The following is an 18,818-nucleotide window of genomic DNA, read 5'->3' as shown; positions in this document are numbered from 1 at the left end:
TTGCGTGATTAGCTCTCCTTCTTCACTAGGTTGAAGACCTACATCTTTTCCTTCATTTTTGTCTTGTGCCTAATATATTTAAAGAACCTCGTCTTATTATCTTGTTAGGAGTAACTTATTTTGTGCCTTAGCCTTTCTGATTTTGTCCTTACATGCTTATGCTGTTGTTTTGTACATCTCCCTAGGAATTTGTCCATATTTCTACCTTTTGTGGGATTCATTTTTCATTTTCAGGTCATTAAAGAGCTCCTGATGTCATATTGGCCTCTTACTGTTCTATCTTTACTTTGCCTTGGGTTAGTTTATAGTTGTGACTTTAATATTGTCTTCTTGAGAAACTGCTAGGTCTCCTGATTATTGATTATTTGTTAAGGAAGCCATTTAATACTATACTGGATCCAAGTAAATATCTAGGGTTTTTTTTGGTGTGTTTGTGGGGGGAGAGAGGTCAGGGTGGATTAACACCGCTGCCCCCATTAAACATTATTAAAGTTGCAACCATCCAATTAAAAAGCATTCTCCTAACAGATGTTTTGGCTGAGTAACATGCAGAATACTTCCTTATAGTCACCTGTGCCTCTATTATAGATAGAATTTGCACTGTTAAGAACACCTATGTTGAGAGCACTATAGAACCGGGTATAACATTAGTGGTTATATGGAATTGCAGATGCTTGTCTAGTAAAGTGTGAACATTGAGAAATGTATCTTTTTGCCCATTTAATTGCAGACTACAAGTGCACAGGTCAGCTTTTTTCAGTTAATTGGTATAGTACATTTGTGTACACTTTTGTAGTAGGTCAGGTACAGAAATCAAAAACATATATAAGATCCATTCTAGTCATATTTTCCAACTACCCTTGTAAGGGACCTAAAGTAATCCTTTTAAATTTGAAAACGCGTGTGTTTGTGTGTGTGTGTGTGTGTGTTGGGGCTTATGGCTCATACTCACAATCATGCATCGTAAAGTTGATTCCTAATGGGAATATTCTAGATGGTAGTTGTCAGAAGAAGAAACTAAGTAGGCAGAACCTAGAGTGCTAAGGGAATCCCTATCCAATGTATATTAAAGGCGAAAATATTCTGGTGCAAAAAACAAATTATTATTAGTTTTCCATGGAAACCATTGTCTCTATCTGCATGGACAGTTTTCATGCGGGGAAAAAAATGGACAGAAATCAGAACTGGGAACAAAAACTAGCACAAGAGTGCTGACTCATTTTGTGACCCTAAGATTGTAAGGGAAATGTGTCCCACAAAGAAAACACTGTAATTGTAATAAGGAGTACCAGAGTAGTTATGGCAGATAACAGCCAGAGTGGGACAGGATGGCAGAGAATAAATGGAGAGGAGATATATTCAGACAATCTAATCCTGAACCACTGAATAATGGTTTAGTGTAAAAGAGACCTGAGAATTCAGATGTTGTAGTTGGAAGAGCTCCTTCAGTGGCAAGAACTCGTGGGGCCAGTGTGATGGGATGGTCTGCCCTCTTAAGGGTTGTGATGCCTAGTGTTCAGCCCATCCTATCATGGCTTAGCCCTTTAAGGTTATGTATATACACACACATACATGCTTAGGAGAAGATCCTGTATCTTTAAGGGTTGGGGCCAGGAGCATTAAAGAAAGGGCAGGGTATTACTCCCCTCTTTCCAAACCAATTTGGGATTAACTGAGAGAAAGGGACCAGCATAAATGCTGCTTCCTCCCTCATAATAAGACAGACACTACCAGGAGAAAACTGTTTGCTGTATCCTCCTAGCTTGAGGATTAATTGAGAAAATAAGGGGCTAGCTGAAGGAAAAGCTAGGTAAGGAGTTAGCTGGCTAAATTACAACCCAGACCAAGGAATGTCCTGTCTTTTGTAGTTTCAAAATGTCAGTCTTAATATTGTTAAGCAATACATGCATTGCAGCCTTCCCATTTCTCTTGTGGCTTGGTTAGTGGAATTGTATAAAGTTAGATCCATTTTACAACAGTAATTTCTGTATTTCCTATGTAATATATAATGTATATAACTAAATGTAATACCCTACAACATTACTTTATAATACAGGTGCATATAAGGGGTATATAAGCATATAATATCTTTTAAATTCAAATTTGGAAACTGAGAATTGTGTAACTAGAGAAAGAGAGAAAGAAAGGATATGCAGTAAGTTATCTTTGCATTCATTGTTTGACGCAAATAATTGATGAAAACATTTTATCTGCCACTTATGAGTGATGACGGTTCATCGATAATGAATGAGAAAAAGTGTGCAAAGCCAGTCCATTGTATGTTCTATTTTATGCATCACCAATTTGAGGGACAGATTTTAAGCCCAGACACAGTGAGCATATCTAAGCATATTGAAAATGTATTACAATGCATGCATGTTCGATGTAAAAAAAAAAATCTTGAAGTATGCATGAATGTGCTTCAAATACTTCAGATTAGAAGATGCCATTTATTCTGTATTGATGAATTTATCTAATTTGTGGGTAGAGCAGCGCAAGTCTTTTATTGTTCACATTAATTAATATTGACAGGAAACATGGTTTTTGACTAGTTTATGTTCAAGTGAAAGATTCTGAGATAATTTCTAAGGTACTAGTATGTCAGATTAAATAGCAATTATTCAAATGATTGAATAGCACATTACACATCATGCAGATTGCAATTTTCATAATGTGTGATGCAGCCACCAAAAACTCCTTATTCAATAATGGCGTTATACAATTGACACTTAAATATCATGGTCAAATTCTGCCTGGGTCACACCCTGTTGACTGACTGACTATGAAGTTTAAAACATAAAGCATTATTATTGGATGCTGATCTTTCCATAACAACCAGTGCAGCAAATAAGAGGACAAACTGCTGAATATGTGCTCCTTAGCTACTTGTGCATCCACTGTAATGGCCTCTAATGTTTAATTTGGCTTAACATTAGTAATACAATTTTATAAATGTTGCACACGGAAAAGATGAAGAACGGATTTTGTTGTGGTAGAATAATGTTTCCCATTGGTAAAATTTCCTAGTTCTCTAGGATGTAGAAGAAAAGGTTATTAATAATACTATGTAGCACTTGTCATCTGTACATTCCAAAGCAAGTTAGAGACAAAGGGTGAAAACCAGGGTGTGAAATCCTGGCTCCATTGAATTCAGTGACAAAAATGCCATTGACATCAATGAGGCCAAGACTGAATCCATGATGTATTGGGTTTAGAAAAAGGTCACATCTTTTCCCTGGAACATAAAGTTGCCAATAAACAGGTTTTGGGTTGGTTTTCATTTAGATGAATAATGTGTATTGTTTTGCTGGTTGAAAGGCACTGAAGGGACTCTGGGGTATGACATCTTATAAAAACTAGGGTCTAAACGCTCATTCCTTTGAAGGAGCTTGCATAGTGAGTGGTGGCACTGCAATACAGAGGGCCCTGTCTGGTGCACAGGGCACAGGGCACACCCAAGGGTGTGAATCTGTATCTACAATCTACTAAAAAAACTACAGTTACTCGTAAGTAACCTCTTTTTCTTCCTGAAACAACAAAATTGGCAAGAAACATATTTTACCTCCATACTTCCTATGAATTGTGATATATTTATTGTTCAACATGGATTAGAAAAATCCATGAGAAAATGACAAAATGCGTGCAGTTCAACTTGTGATGTCTAATTCCATAATTAAATAACAAGCATTAAAAACAATAGACACTGTGGAGAGGAGGGAGCCTAACAAGAATAAATGAGACAAGATAAAATTTCAGGTGTATTGAAGTTTAAAATGTGAGAAGTAACTAAGGCCCCAATCATTGGTATCCACTAGCATAGACTCCTGCACATATGCAGACTCCCACTGAAATCAATGGAACTTTGCACAGGTGGTACATTCTACGGTAGAAGATACCGTGCAGAATCTGGGCCTAAATAAGTAAAAATCCAAATGACGCATTAATTGTATTTGAAATTTCTTCAACTGCAAGGACAAATTGGAGGATTGGGCCAAAAGAAATCTGATGAGGTTCAATAAGGATAAGTGCAGGGTCCTGCACTTAGGACGGAAGAACCCAATGCACAGCTACAGACTAGGGACCAAATGGCTAGGCAGCATTTCTGCGGAAAAGGACCTACGGGTGACAGTGGACGAGAAGCTGGATATGAGTCAGCAGTGTGCCCTTGTTGCCAAGAAGGCCAATGGCATTTTGGGATGTATAAGTAGGGGCATAGCGAGCAGATTGAGGGACGTGATCGTCCCCCTCTATTCGACATTGGTGAGGCCTCATCTGGAGTACTGTGTCCAGTTTTGGGCCCCACACTACAAGAAGGATGTGGATAAATTGGAGAGAGTCCAGCGAAGGGCAACAAAAATGATTAGGGGTCTGGAACACATGACTTAGGAGGAGAGGCTGAGGGAACTGGGATTGTTTAGTCTGCAGAAGAGAAGAATGAGGGGGGATTTGATAGCTGCTTTCAGCTACCTGAGAGGTGGTTCCAGAGAGGATGGTTCTAGACTATTCTCAGTGGTAGAAGAGTTCAGGACAAGGAGTAATGGTCTCAAGTTGCAGCGGGGGAGGTTTAGGTTGGATATTAGGAAAAACATTTTCACTAGGAGGGTGATGAAACACTGGAATGCGTTACCTAGGGAGGTGGTGGAATCTCTTTCCTTTGAAGTTTTTAAGGTCAGGCTTGACAAAGCCCTGGCTGGGATGATTTAATTGGGGATTGGTCCTGCTTTGAGCAGGGGGTTGGACTAGATGACCTCCTGAGGTCCCTTCCAACCCTGATATTCTATGATATTCTATGAGTGCTGTCTCTGATACCAGGAACCTTTGAAATTTAAAACTTTAGTTCCACATGTTGAACTAAAGGAGACTCTCCAGTCATATAATCCCAACATCTCTTACAGTTTTGGACGTTATAAAGAAGAGTTAATTTTATCCTTCAGTTGTGAATTACCACAAGCCCTGCTATTGGAAATTATTTATCCCATAGGGTCATTCCGGGAGTCGTTATTCAGACATGTCTCCCATTGACTGAAGTCAGGTCACCCAAAACCCGGGATTGGTATTGCTTAGTACTGTATGTTAAAGTAAATTTGAAAAAAAGTGGATTTCAGGTCAAATCCTTCAGTCCTTACTCAGGGGAGATTTGGGTGCCCAAGAATGGCAGGATTTGGCCTCAAATTCACTCATTTCTATTCACTTCGATTTAACACTCTAAATAGTACCAATCCCAGGTTATAAGCATCCTGACAACTATCGAAACCAAATCCTTACCAATGATCATAAACATAAAAAATCTTATATATCTACTGTATAATTTGGTGTAGTTTATTACCTTTACCGTCTTCAACCCAAGTGCTCAAGTAAAAACACAAAAAAGCAGGATTTATTATGATTGGGTAGGGGTTTCAGCAATGCTCAACATTAATAACATTTTTAAGTTCTCTAGTGAAAATAAAAACAATTTGATGAAGAATCTCAAAAATGCCTTAAAAGATTTTTCAATTTTCTTCCTTCTCCCTCAAACATAAAATTCCCCAAAACATGGTTCATGTCAATACACCTTCATTTGACTAGTGAAGCACTTATATTGGTTGGTAAACAAACTGAAAAGTCCATTTGATTAAAGAAAGATCCAGATCATAATCTCAAATTGTGCAGTCTGCATTGTTACAAGTCATGCTTCTGTTGGTATGCTTGCAGATGCATGCACGGTGACCAGATGTCCCGATTTCATAGGGACAGTCCAGATATTTGGGGCTTTGTCTTATATAGGCGCTTATAATCCCCCACCCTCTGTCCAGATTATTCACACTTGCTGTCTGGTCACCCTAGATGCATGGAAGTAAACTTTTCAGGGAATGTTCTGTCTTTGGTAGTTATATGGTTTCCATACCTGTAGTATTTGAGAGCTTCACTTTCATTTAATGTATTTATCCTCTGATTACTGCTGTGAGGTAGGGAAGGTAACTAGCTTACCAAAGGTCACACAGCAGTAAGTCTGTCAGAACAAAAAAGGAAAGGAATACTTGTGGCACCTTAGAGACTAACCAATTTATTTGAGCATAAGCTTTCGTGAGCTACAGCTCACTTCATCGGATGCTGATGAAGTGAGCTGTAGCTCACGAAAGCTTATGCTCAAATAAATGTGTTAGTCTCTAAGGTGCCACAAGTATTCCTTTTCTTTTTGCGAATACAGACTAACACAGCTGCTACTCTGAAATCTGTCAGAACAGGAAACTGAACCCACCTCTCCTGAGTCTGAGGCTAGTGCCTGAAATATCTCTCCCATATGTGTCTGATCCCTTTATATACTATAGTTAACCCAATATTTGTGAAATGTTTGCCTAATAAATTATTTTCATTACGCATACTATCATGCCATAATGTATATGCACAAAATATAAAATTATTGTGAAAGTGGAAACTGTAACCCTGAATGTCCTGGTCTTTTGTAGTTTCAAAATATCAGTCTTAATGTTACATTAAGGTACTTTTGGATTAAATGTTGTTTAATCCCCCCGGAAGAAAGTCCATGGTGAATTTATAATTAAATGAATTCGTATAGGTTTGTACTAATATGAAGATTGGGGGGAAAAGAGAACTGGGACTACATTTATTCATATGATCTCAAAATTGTTACTGGGCATACACTCTCAGGGCTGATTTGCCAATCACTTGTAACCTGCTTCTTTTATATGTGGAGTTTGCTTATCTGTTTAGTTTGAAAAAGAACATGCAGATGAATTGAAGAAGGAATGTAACTGTTTTTGGAGGTAGAAGTAACAATAAATTTAGAACAAAATAAAATTCAGTATCTTCTACGGGTAGATTATGCCAAATAACTTTTTTTTAAAACCATATTTGTCGGATTTTGGCAGTCATTTGCATTCCTATATGTCTGGAATGTGAAGAGACCATTTTATTTAATATTATAAATTACAGCTCAGTTAGCATATTGCTTTTTCTCTCTTTCACTAGTTCTGAAAGTAATGTACTGAATAGTACAACTGATGTGGTAAGTGAAGATGTACTGTATCACAAAGAGAACAACTCAAATGGCTGTAAGTACTTCTAAAATGGACGCCTTTCATTTTTCTGCAACAGTTTGTTTTAACTAATGACTTTTGGAGTACATGGGGAACAAATGTGATTTAACAGAATCTTTAAATGTTAAAATATATACAATAATAGATATTCATATTACAGATTTATTGTCTGCAGATGTTTTACATTTAGATAGTGCAGGTTTATTAATACATTTTACGACTAAAGAATTTATTAAAAAAAGAAAGAAAGCTGGGATTCTCCTTTACAGGGCTCAAAGACTGGCTCTTCTAACCAGGGGCTCCTCTGAGACCCCTCCAGTTTATCAGTGTTGGATGTGAAAGAATTATTTAAGAATGATTGTCCATAGATTTTTCACTTTCATTCCCTAATAGTTTTCAGTCAAGAGTTATGTCAAGATTTATTCATTGGGAGTTATGGCGCTGGCATAGGTAGATACCTTCAAGAAAGTTCAGTTGCACAAAATCTGCAGGGCAGTTCCTTGAAGTTTGCTGCATACTTGAGCAAAATAGTATTGCATTTACACATGGCCCTATGGAAAACTGAGACTTGCTATATCAGTACTACTAGTACCAGAATAATTCTGAAATACCTAGGTTGTCTTTATAGCCACTGTATGTTACACTACATTTTGGGATATGGCTTCTGTATAGTAATGTTCTCTGTATTATATGGAAATGTTTATATTTGGTCTTTGAAAGCTATACTGAGTATATTGATAATATAGCACTGTGGTCAGTTCGTATAATTGGAAGGAAGGGATTACAGCAATGGTTCTTAACATTTTTCTGCCCCTTACGATTTGATATTGTCTCTCTCATCTCAGACTCCCTATCCATTTAGGAATATGGTAAGGAAGAGGGAGTTGCAATCTCCTTATGCCTGATTGCAACCTCCAGATTGAAAACCCATGGGTTAAAGGGTAAAGACCTTGTATTGAGTAGCTAGGTGTATCCTCTGCAGAATTTTCTGAAAATACCTGCTAATTGATGCAAAATATGTTTTGTGCGTGCATGTGTGTAATTGCTCTTCAGAAATATTATATGAGCCCCCAAGATTAAGTAATTTATATCAAGGATAATTTTGCAGTATCCTGACAGAAAGAGGGCGCTATCAGAATCTGGGAAATCAGCCTAACCTTCCTCTCAGTATAATCCTTGAGAGCTCCCTCCAGCACATCACTGAGCATTCGCCTTTCAAGATGCACTGCTATCTCAGAGTCATCTAAAAAGCGGTAGCTATTAGGACTGTAAAGTGCCCACTCAACTATTGGAGTGTTTGGTATAAGTGCAAAAAAGGACTTTGGAAGTGACAGGTCTTCATTTGCAGCACTACATGGGTTATTGGGCCTAACTTTAGAATAGTGAGATTGTTTTATTTGCATTGTTATTATGGGAAAAAAGTGATGCATGTGTGGTTTCTGTTTTGATTTTGGTTTCTTGTATCAGCCACTTTTTTCTAGAGGTCAGCTTTCAATACTGATTTGTTTCTAAATGAGCTGTCACCACGTGTATCAATGCTATCTCTGAGCCATTTGTTTTAGCTCCATTTTCACATCTGGCCTCTAATCAGTTCATTGCCCTGGAGGGTTGAGGTGGCTAAGCTTGAATGAAAATTGGACTTTACAGCATTCTTTATGTCCAGAATGTGTGCATCAGATCAGCATGTTAAATGTTTAAATTTTCTGGGCTAAAGAGACTTTAAGGGTACTTGGCTGGGTCCGATTCACCCCTCACATCCAACATATAAGGGAGTGTCTCATGGAGGAGATGATTAAGTTCAGTCTTTTGTAGTTGTTGAGGCTGAGATGCCACCGAGTCTGAAATATGACAGGTATCCAAAGCAGTCTTGTTGACATCCTTGCCTGAATTGTTCAACATTCTTTTCAGGTAGTCTTTTAAAACACTTGAACCACCTGAAGAGCACTGAATATACGATAAATATTGCCATTATGAAACAGGAATAAGGAAAACACTCAGAATGGAGCATTAATTGAGTGTTATAGACCTGATTAATGAAATCACTGCTAGCTGGGTAAAAAACTTCATTTGTGTCAAGTATTGAAAGACCATCTAATCATTTGTGTTATTTTTGAAAATGCAAAAATTACAATACACAATGTAATGTGTAATATGTTGTCATCATAGTCTTCAACGTACTTAAAATGCTGTCCATCAAAAGCAAACATGCAAATTTTTATTTTTGTGCGTGCTTGAGGATTTCCCAGTTTAATATTCTCATGCAGCTAATCTCGGTGAGGGAGCAATCTTATTAGTTTAAAAAAGTATAAAGCAGTACTCTTGCCTCTAGCAGGAGTAATTTACATATCTACTGTACTTCTCTGAAGATTTTATTTTTTGTGACTATAGACTGGTAGTTTATCCAACATAGTCTTGCTCTTTCTGAGCTGTGCAGCTAAAAGCTGTGTATGCATTTGTATGCATAGGCTTGGCAAGTATGAAAGGAATGAATTAGCATAATTTGTTTATGCCTTTTGTATAGCATGCAGTTTTACTGTTTTTGTGATTTGAGAGCGCCTTAAATACTAGTTCCTAGGGCATGCTATTGTAGCTTGCTAGGTTTTTATATTGGAACAGCTACCTTAGCCTTTACCAGCTTTGTTACTAGGTATAAACAACCCTTAAATCATATTTTGGCAGTTAATCGATTCAATCACCTACGAGAGTTCTTCAGTCCAGTGTGCACACTGTACTTGGAAGAGAGAAATTCTGCAAACCTGGATCTTTACTTCCTTCCTTTTAATCTGGGAAAGCGCTACTGCACCATCATTCTGGTCAGTGACCTGGTAAGAACAGGAAGTGTGCGCGGTCAGTGTCTGGAGCATGTTCCTGTTGTTAATGATATATACAACAGGTATGACAACATTTGTAAAACTTTGCCGCTAAGCTGTGCCTGCCAAGTGCATGCCTCAGTTTGTTTGTGCAAAATGGGTAACTACATGTACAAAATTGGGAGTTGTACATATGCTGTTGTGGGTAATAATTACAAGTTATATTCATGAATATGAGTTTGCTTGTGTACATAATACTTTGCTGCTGCAGTTTAGGCATTGAGATTTGAATATTTAGCTATTTATTTTGACATTAATGGTAGCATTTTTTTCAATATATTAACATTTTATTTCTGAGTGGAGTGGGTAGCTATGGGAGTTGGACATTGACAGGATATGCCTCATGTCACCTGTAGATCATTGGTTTAAGTTTGTTAGATGAGTAGCAACACAAAATTTATTACCAGCTGATGTCTGTTTGGCTTATGATAAGTAGGGTGACCAGACGTCCCTTTTTTAAGCCCTCATGCAGGTGTCCTGACTTTTTCTTGAAAAACAGGCAAATTGTCCCATATTATCTGTCTACACCCCCCCCCATCAGTACTGGTGGTCAGAACCCTGCTCGCCAGCCGCCCACCCACCAATGGTGAGTAGGGGGTCCAGTGACCGATGATGGGGATGGGTGTTCAAGGCTGGTGGCGGGCCAAAGCTGCAGCACAGCCGTTCCCCCTGCTGCTCCGTCATTGCAGCCCTCGCTGCATGCTGGCTCTTGGCCAGCAGGGCCCCGGCCCCCCGTTCCGTTTCCAGACGGCACTGGCTGCATGCTGTGAGCTGCGGTGGCTGGTGAGTGCGGGAAGGTGCCAGGCGGCGGCCAGTTACGCGTCGCCTGTGCTGCCCACCCACTGGCCCTTTACGTGCTCCTTCTCTCGCTCTCCTCTCCCTGCTTTGCTCCTTCACCCCCTCCAGCCCCGCTGCCCTTCCATATCCTCCCCACTGGCAGGGTGCTGTGCAGAGAACAGCCTGGCCAGCAGGCTCCTTCCTTCCCCCACTGCCTGTGGCTGGGCTGGTTCCCCGGGAAAGCCCAAGACCCTCTGGCCCAGGGCACTGGCCAGGAGCCGAGCCCTGCATGTGCCAAAGCCCCACATCGTGCTGGCACGAGGGAGCCTGTCCGCCCCTCAGCTAAACTCAGAGCAGGGTGGTGGGGGGAGGGACAATTTCCATCATGTTCCTGCTCCAAACCTGCAGACTGCACAGCAGTCCCCAGGACAGGGGCTTAGCACCCTCTTTGCCTCCCTCCCTCACTGTCCTGGGTCCTACCCCCAGGAGCGCGGGCTGCTCTGTTCCTAGGCACCCTCCCCTGCTGAACCACCTCTCTGGCCAGGGTCTGAGGCAGCTGAAGCCCCTGCAGTCAGGTTTCCTGGTTCCTGGTGCACAATGTCATCCTTAGGGCTTAACCCGTTCGTGCCTGTGCCCCATACCCTGTGTGGCCCTGCCACATGTTGCCTCAGGAAGACGCAGTGCCAGGTTGCAGGAGAGGTGGGTCTGTCATCGGGGCCCAGCCAGGAACAGTGTGCGCCAGTTGAGTCAGTTGGCCACCCCCTCTGTGTGAGAGAGGTGTACGGGAGTGTGTGTGTGTGTGTGTGTGTGAGATCTCTCTCTAGGTGAACCCTAAAGCCTAAAAGATAAGAAGAAAAATAAAAAGAAACCAACTATGCAGTATTTCTTTTCAACAGGGGCTCAGTCAACTCAGTCAACTTGTACTGCATAGTTCTGACTGATTGCCATTGAACTCGCTTGAATACGAGTAATTTTATCATGTGTCCTGTATTCAGCGTGGGGAAATATGGTCACCATACAGAAGGCTGATTTTATTTTTTGATGGTTCAGATTCTGTAGTTCCTGCATCGGAGTGTTGCTTTTTTAAAACTTCTGAAAGGATGCTCCACACCTTGGCCCTCTCAGATTTTGGAAGTCATTTCAGATTCTTAAACCTTGGATTGAGTGCTATAGAAATCTCACATTGGTACCTTCTTTGTGTTCTGTCAAATCTGCAGTGAGAGTGTTCTTAAAATGAACAACATGTGCTGAGTCATCATTTGAGACTGCTATAATATGAAATACATGGCAGAATGCAGGTAAAACAGAGAAGGAGACATACTGTTCTCCCGCAAGGAGTTCAGTAAAAATTTAATTGACACGTTATTTTTTTAACGAGCTTCATCAGCATGGAAGCATGTTCTCTGGAATGGTAGCCAAAAGCATGAAAGGGCATACGGATGTTTGGCACGTAAGTGCCATGCGAACACCTGTTCTCACTTTCAGTTGACATTGTAAATAAGAAGCCGGCAGCATTATCTCCCATAAATATAAACAAACTTGTTTGTCTTAGCGATTGGCTGAATAAGAAGTAGGACTGAGTGGACTTGTAGGCTCTAAAGTTTTACATTGTTTTGTTTTTGAATGCAGTTATGTAACAAAAAAAATCTACATTTGTAAGTTGCACTTTCATGATAAAGAGATTGCACTACAGTACTTGTATGAGGTGAATTGAAAAATACTCTTATTTTTACAGTGCAAATATTTGTAATAAAATAATAATATAAAGTGAGCACTGTACACTTTGTATTCTGTGTTGTAGTTTATATCAATATATTTGAAAATATAGAAAAAATCCAAAAATAGTTAATAAATTTCAATTGCTATTCTATTGCTTAACAGTGCGATTAAAACTGTGATTAATCACTATTAATTTTTTAAATCGTGATTAATTTTTTTGCGTTAATTGCGTGAGTTAACTGCAATTAATTGATAGCCCTTCTTATTATTTAAACCATTAACAATCAGTACCACAGCTGACACTGCTTGGCAGCCTTATCAGATCAGTCAAATTTTGAATGACCATGGAAACTAAACTAGTCTCCTCCCCTATGGGGGGCATTCCTTTACATTAAGCATGTGAGACATTGGTGGGGTAGTAGATGGAAGCTTAACTGTCCTGAAATTCTATGTTGAACATGTACTGTTACCCCGTCACGCTGTCTGGAGTGGCTCACGACCCAGAGTGCCAACTTCAGGGCAGACTGCAGATTGTCGAAAAGCGGGGCAGGAACTCTAAACTGGTTGTATGTTCTGTAATTATATTTCACTAACCCAGTAACAGGTGTGAACTCCTAAAGCACTACAACAGTTTTACCGTGGAGTCACAGATAGTCCCTTTGGGCATTCCAGTGTATCTTGCCACCCAGGCAGGCTGAACTATGAGATAGATGGTCACTTTACATCAAAAATCACAACAATGTTCAGGTTCTTCTCAGTCTCAAAGGATCTATCACTTACCCCTCGTCAGTTGTACTCAGATCTCAAACCAAAGACAAGACCTAATAGCCAGTCCTGAAATAAAGTAACTAAACATTTATTAACTAAGAAATGAAATGAGAGAGACATTTACAAGGTTAAAACCGGAAACATACACACAAAAATGAATGGCAGTCTTAGATTTAAAAAGGTAATGTACACTTCTATAATAAGCAGCTCTATATGTCCTTTAGGGCTGACCCATGACAAGCAGAATGAGGATCTCTTGCTTATGTTTAGGAATCTTTGCCCCTCAGAGTCCAGACAGCATAAAGAGACCAAGTTCCTCCTTGTCAGGGATTTTTATCCCCCTTCACCCCAGAATAAAAGATGATGGGATGAGTTCATAAGTAGGCCTCTCCTTCCTGGAGGCAGCAAGGAATGCAGTCAACAAGGTCTCTGTACTTTGGTGCTACACAACGCCTCAGTTGCCTTCAATGGGCTGTCTTGTATTGAAGGATGAGCACTTTACCTTAATTATTGCTTCTTTTCCTGTTTGGTGAGTTACACAATTACAAAGGTTTCAGAGTAGCAGCCATGTTAGTCTGTATCTGCAAAAAGAAAAGGAGGACTTGTGGCACCTTAGAGACTAACACATTTATTTGAGCATAAGCTTTCGTGAGCTACAGCATCCGATGAAGTGAGCTGTAGCTCACAAAACCTTATGCTCAGATAAATTTGTTAGTCTCTAAGATGCCACAAGTACTCCTTTTCTTTTTACAATTACAAAGGTTTACAGTGCAACACTCAGTATAAGTTTATACCATGACATGGAGGTATTAGAAGTAGATTAATACATGCAGCATCCTACAAGCATTCCTTTAAGTCTAAATACTAAACATACTCTTATGGCACTAATATCTATTTTAACTATGCTAACCCATAGGGAAGCCAGACTGGTTTCCAGCTATGCATCTGTCGGTGTTCAGTGAGGCCCTGGGCCTTTGGCATGAGCTAGCACCTGTTCTACAAGCGTCACAACCCCCATCATCAGATAACAGATTCTTGACCTTATGTTTCTGTCCAACTTTTGCTCAGTCATCCTTCTAACATACGTATCTAAGATCATTGAATGGGTGGTTTATAAAAGCTGCTTTTACTTCCTTTGCTGTTACTTTCTCTTGATTTGCCTAATCTGGTTTTTGCCTTCAGCACTTTACTGAATCTGCTTTAACCAAAATACCCAACCAATTCTTAACAGACAACTTTCATGGCTTTTCCTCTGTGTTCCATCTTCCTTGATCTCCCTGCAGCTTTTTATGTCATTGGTCACTTCCTTCGCCTTGATACCATGTCCTCCCTTGGGATTTGTGGTCTTGTCCTCTGTTTTTTCTCCTACCTTCCAACCACTTTTTCAGCATCTTCTTTGCCGAATTTCACTCCCTGTCTGTCAGTGTCCATCCGCACCCCGTCTTTGTTTCTCCCCTCTTCTCCCTTCACACCCTATGTCCCTGGATGACTTCAGTTGCTCACATAGATTCAGCATCCAGCTCTGTGCTCATGACACTCACAAATCTCTCCACATTTGACCTGGCTCACTCAGTCCAGTCATGCATACCTAATAGTTTCTCCAGCACATGCTTTTGAACTATGACTAGCTCAAACTCAACATTGCTGAAACCAAGGTACTTTTCATCCCATATCTTCTCCACTTCCCCCTACTCCATTGCTGTAAATAACACCACAGTCTTCCCCATTGCTCGAGCTGTACCGTGGAGATTGTTTTCAGTGTCTGTCCCTTCTCCCCACATACCCAGACTGTTTACAACCCTTGTCACTTTTTTTTCTCTACATCTGTAAAATCCAAACATTTCTGTTCTAATAGCTAACGGTCTTGTCCACTACGTGGTCATTTCTCAGTTTTATTACTTTTCCTTTTCTCTGCCCTTCCGGGTACCCACCTCTTTATTTTCCTTCAATCCATCCAAAATGCAGCTGCTAAAATTGTCTCCATCTCCCTCTAATATCTACCTAATATCAATGAGTATCCATAATTCCTCACTTATTGTTAATACATACATTTCACAATGCTATTAGTATCCAGTGTGTCACTAGCTTTCAGAAAAGGCCTCACTGTGTACACTCTTATAATACAGTAATATTGTATACAATCAGTTGATTCAATTGCTTATCACTCCAGGTTCAGATCCTCTGTCTTTATAGACCAATAAAGTGCTTTACGCCTCAAAGCAAAGTTTATTCAAGCTGCGAGGAGACTCAACATGGAGTCCGTTGGTGAAGGAAGCTGCATGCTCTTTCTTCCCCCACTTGTGTTTGCCATTGCATCCCCCTGCTGTATTGTTAGTCCTGTTTCTACTTATATGTAAAGATGCACCTTTATTGTCTTTGCCTGAATATTGGGCTGGTCAGAGAATCAAATACACTTTCCTTTGTCTAAGGTAGACTTGTTTAACAACTCCCCCAACATACCTGGTTTACATAGACGATCATAATTCCAGCATATATTCATAACTCTTAATACACACCACGTACATACATGACACTAGAATATTAATGATCAATGAATTATTAGTTTTCAAATGATACTTTAAAAGGCATATTTTGTACAAAGATTATTACAGCAGCTTGCAGGGTGTGAACACAGGGGTGCTTATTGACACAGGCTTGCAATATTATAATTGTCATTTCATCATTAATAAACCATAATTTCATAGATATTTAGGTCAGAAGGGACCATTATGATCATCTAGTCTGACCTCCTGCACAATGCAGGCCACAGAAAATTTAAAGAGAAGTCATGTAAAGCTCAAGTCTCTTCATTTAGGTGATGTATATCTAGGTATACAATATGAACTCTGCTGCACCTAGTCTTACTCAGTCACCTCATTCACGGCCATTCTATTACTTACCTTATACTCATCTCCATAACAGGCATCAGCTATTACAGTGGTGACTATTCTCTAGAGCAGGGATCGGCAACCTTTGGCATGCGGCCTGCCAGGGTAAGCCCCCGGGTGGGCTGGGCTGGTTTGTTTACCTTCCTCATCCACAGGTTCGACCGATCACAGCTCCCACTGGCTGCAGTTTGCCGCTCCATGCCAATGGGGGCTGCAGGAAGCGGCGCGGGCTGAGGGATGTGCCAAAGGTTGCCAGTCCCTGCTCTAGAGCAAGAATGACAGTCAGTTAACATCAGTTAGATTGCAGAATGGTGTGAGGACCCCATTCTCACCAAATTCTGCCTGCAGTTGCTGTCTGTCATCACATCTTTGATGCTTTCATGTTGAACAAGACCCAGTAGCAAGTGTCTGTCTTGTTTCAGAATCATTCTTTCCTCTCATATGCTAGCACAACCACTGCCAGGCATGCTGCTTTTTAAACTGTGAAACTACCTCCTTGTTTACCTCTCTATTGGCACTGTAGTGGTCTTGTGAAATGACAATGGAAGTTTAACTTACTTATAACAACACTTTTTAAAAACTTAAGTGATTAATTTTTAATAATCCTCTTGCTATTTAGAAGAAAAATTGAGGCTCTGACATGTCCTTCAGATATTAATGTAGATTTTTTTTCACATGAGGCGTTTTGGAAAAAATATGTATTGCCTGACACAGTGAATTAATGAGGCGGCCTTTAGTACTAGATCTTCATTTCTGGGGGTTGGTTCACATGCCAACTCTTTATTTAAGTGACTAATAAGCATTATAAAATTATAGTTTTAAAAGTGTAGTGATTTAGAAAGTCCAGGCCTTCTCCACCTAAATATCTTGTGGAGGGAGAAGGTTCACTATCTTTTCCCCTTCCTGTGCAATTTAAAGACTTCTTTTATGTGGAGCTTTAAATTTTCTTGGAAATCATCAAATGGTATTTCCAAAAGGTTGTGAATGGAATTAGATTGTCTTGATGAAACACAGAAAATTTTCTTTAACTGTACTCCCTTTAGAGTTCTTTCAGGGGTCCCCACTGTAGGTGATGTGCTCACTTCAGGTATGCAGGCTCAGAATTTAGGAATAGTAATGTTCATTGGGGTTGTGTGTATAACCTGCCTACATCTTGCGTCTCAGGGCCAAGTATATATGAATCTCAGTCCCAACTGCCACTCATTTCCTTCTAGCTGCCACAGGAAATGAATAGGAACTCAGTGATATCCATTGTTTCCTCCATCAGTCACATTCCATCTACTATTTTTCTTTGAGAAGCTGTAGCACTTAAAGACACAGCGGGTTGTGCTACCAAATGTACCATTATAAACCCATGTTCCCAGTTGCTTTATAACTGCCACATTTTAACCATTTGGGTTTAAGTTTTCATGCTTTCTCTATCTTGTGCTATTTTCTGGTAAAGTTTGAGCAAAATACATGCAACCATTTCTGAGTATGGAGCTAGAGAGAAACAGTTTTTTGAGAATTATTTTTTCCCAACCATTTTTTTAAAGAACTTTAGCATCTCTGTGCTTCAGAGCAAGGACTTGAGATTTGATGAGAGGATTAAATATGCCAAATCTATATGCAGGGCAAGGCTGACTGTGATCGCTAGATCACATTCCTGTCCAGAATCAGGAAAAGACATCAGTATTCTTGATTTCCAGCTGTCAATATTGTTCCACACTTTTAAAAAATATTAAGGCTGCAAAATTAAGCACTCAAACATTAAGAATATTCACTAAACCTCCCGAAACACCATAAACACAATTCCTCCTTCCCATTCTGCAATGTTAGGAAGAGTCTGAGCAAAAAGAAAATTGGCCTTACGGCCCTTGGAAATCAACACATTCAGATCTTGTCAAACCAAGTTTTGAATTGAGAGCGCTTCTTTTTACACATAAGTATGTTGGTATAATTAATGACAGAGAAAAAATAATGCTAGTAGAATGGAGTGTTAGCAACTGGTACTTTTATAAACGTAGTTGTATATGCCAAGAGCTTTTACAGGGGCCTTATGGAGCCATAACATTGTCTCAAAAGGGAATAATTTCCATTTAAATTGGTTCCCCAGGGTGGTAATTAGTTTGTGGGTGGTACACAAGTTTTGTCATGGGTTTTAGTCCCCTCAAGAAAGATGTGTTTGAGCTCTTAAACCAAGGAAAGGGAGATAAATGCCATGGAATTTGAATAATTATCTTTTTACTAAGTTAGAAAACTTATAAACACTGTGTTTTTAGCTCTAGTGTGGAAAAAATCTTTACAAAGTGGTGAGTAAAGGTAAAATGAAAAACAGACTTATTTTAGGTCACTTAGCCCATTCTACAGGGAGCACTGGCAGCAGAGGGATGGACTAAATGACCTAAATAAGTCTTTTTTTCATTGCTGCCTGAACCATACCATTCCTAAGAAGGTTCACACAGATTTTGCTTGTATAAACCTTGGTGGAGGCCTGTAGTGGCAAATAGTTTGTTAGCGGTTAAAGCTGCAGCCATATGAGATGATTACATATTTCTTTTGCTGGCATGCAGGGCCACTAAAGGTCAGGGCAGTCCAAAAAAGTGGGTGGTGTTAGCTTAAGGGGTGGGGTAGGAGTAAGGGGAGGTCACTAAAGCAGTGGGAATGGGTTTATAGATTCCTGCTGTATGGAACTTTGGGGGAACCAAGCTACCCCCAAAGCAGAAACCCTGAGGATAACATTGCCTGCTCTCTGCTGATGTGAATTCCCCTCAGCA

The 18,818-nt window shown here is 39.9% G+C and overlaps 1 protein-coding gene across 3 annotated transcripts in view; it reads left to right on the top strand.

Moving 5' to 3' along the window:
- CFAP47 (cilia and flagella associated protein 47) overlaps positions 1–18,818 on the top strand; it is a 636,073-nt gene that overhangs the window by 244,649 nt on the left and 372,606 nt on the right. For all 3 annotated transcript variants that reach the window (XM_073358068.1, XM_073358073.1, XM_073358080.1), the window contains 2 exons: positions 6,973–7,055; positions 9,720–9,865. In XM_073358068.1, coding sequence (XP_073214169.1) covers positions 6,973–7,055; positions 9,720–9,865 — 229 coding nt within the window. The remainder of the gene's footprint in view (positions 1–6,972; positions 7,056–9,719; positions 9,866–18,818) is intronic.

This window comes from Lepidochelys kempii, chromosome 1 (assembly GCF_965140265.1).
Source record: "Lepidochelys kempii isolate rLepKem1 chromosome 1, rLepKem1.hap2, whole genome shotgun sequence".
Classification (NCBI taxonomy): domain Eukaryota; kingdom Metazoa; phylum Chordata; order Testudines; family Cheloniidae; genus Lepidochelys; species Lepidochelys kempii.
Note: the sequence above shows the minus strand (reverse complement) of the source record. Positions and strands in the feature narration are given on the sequence as shown.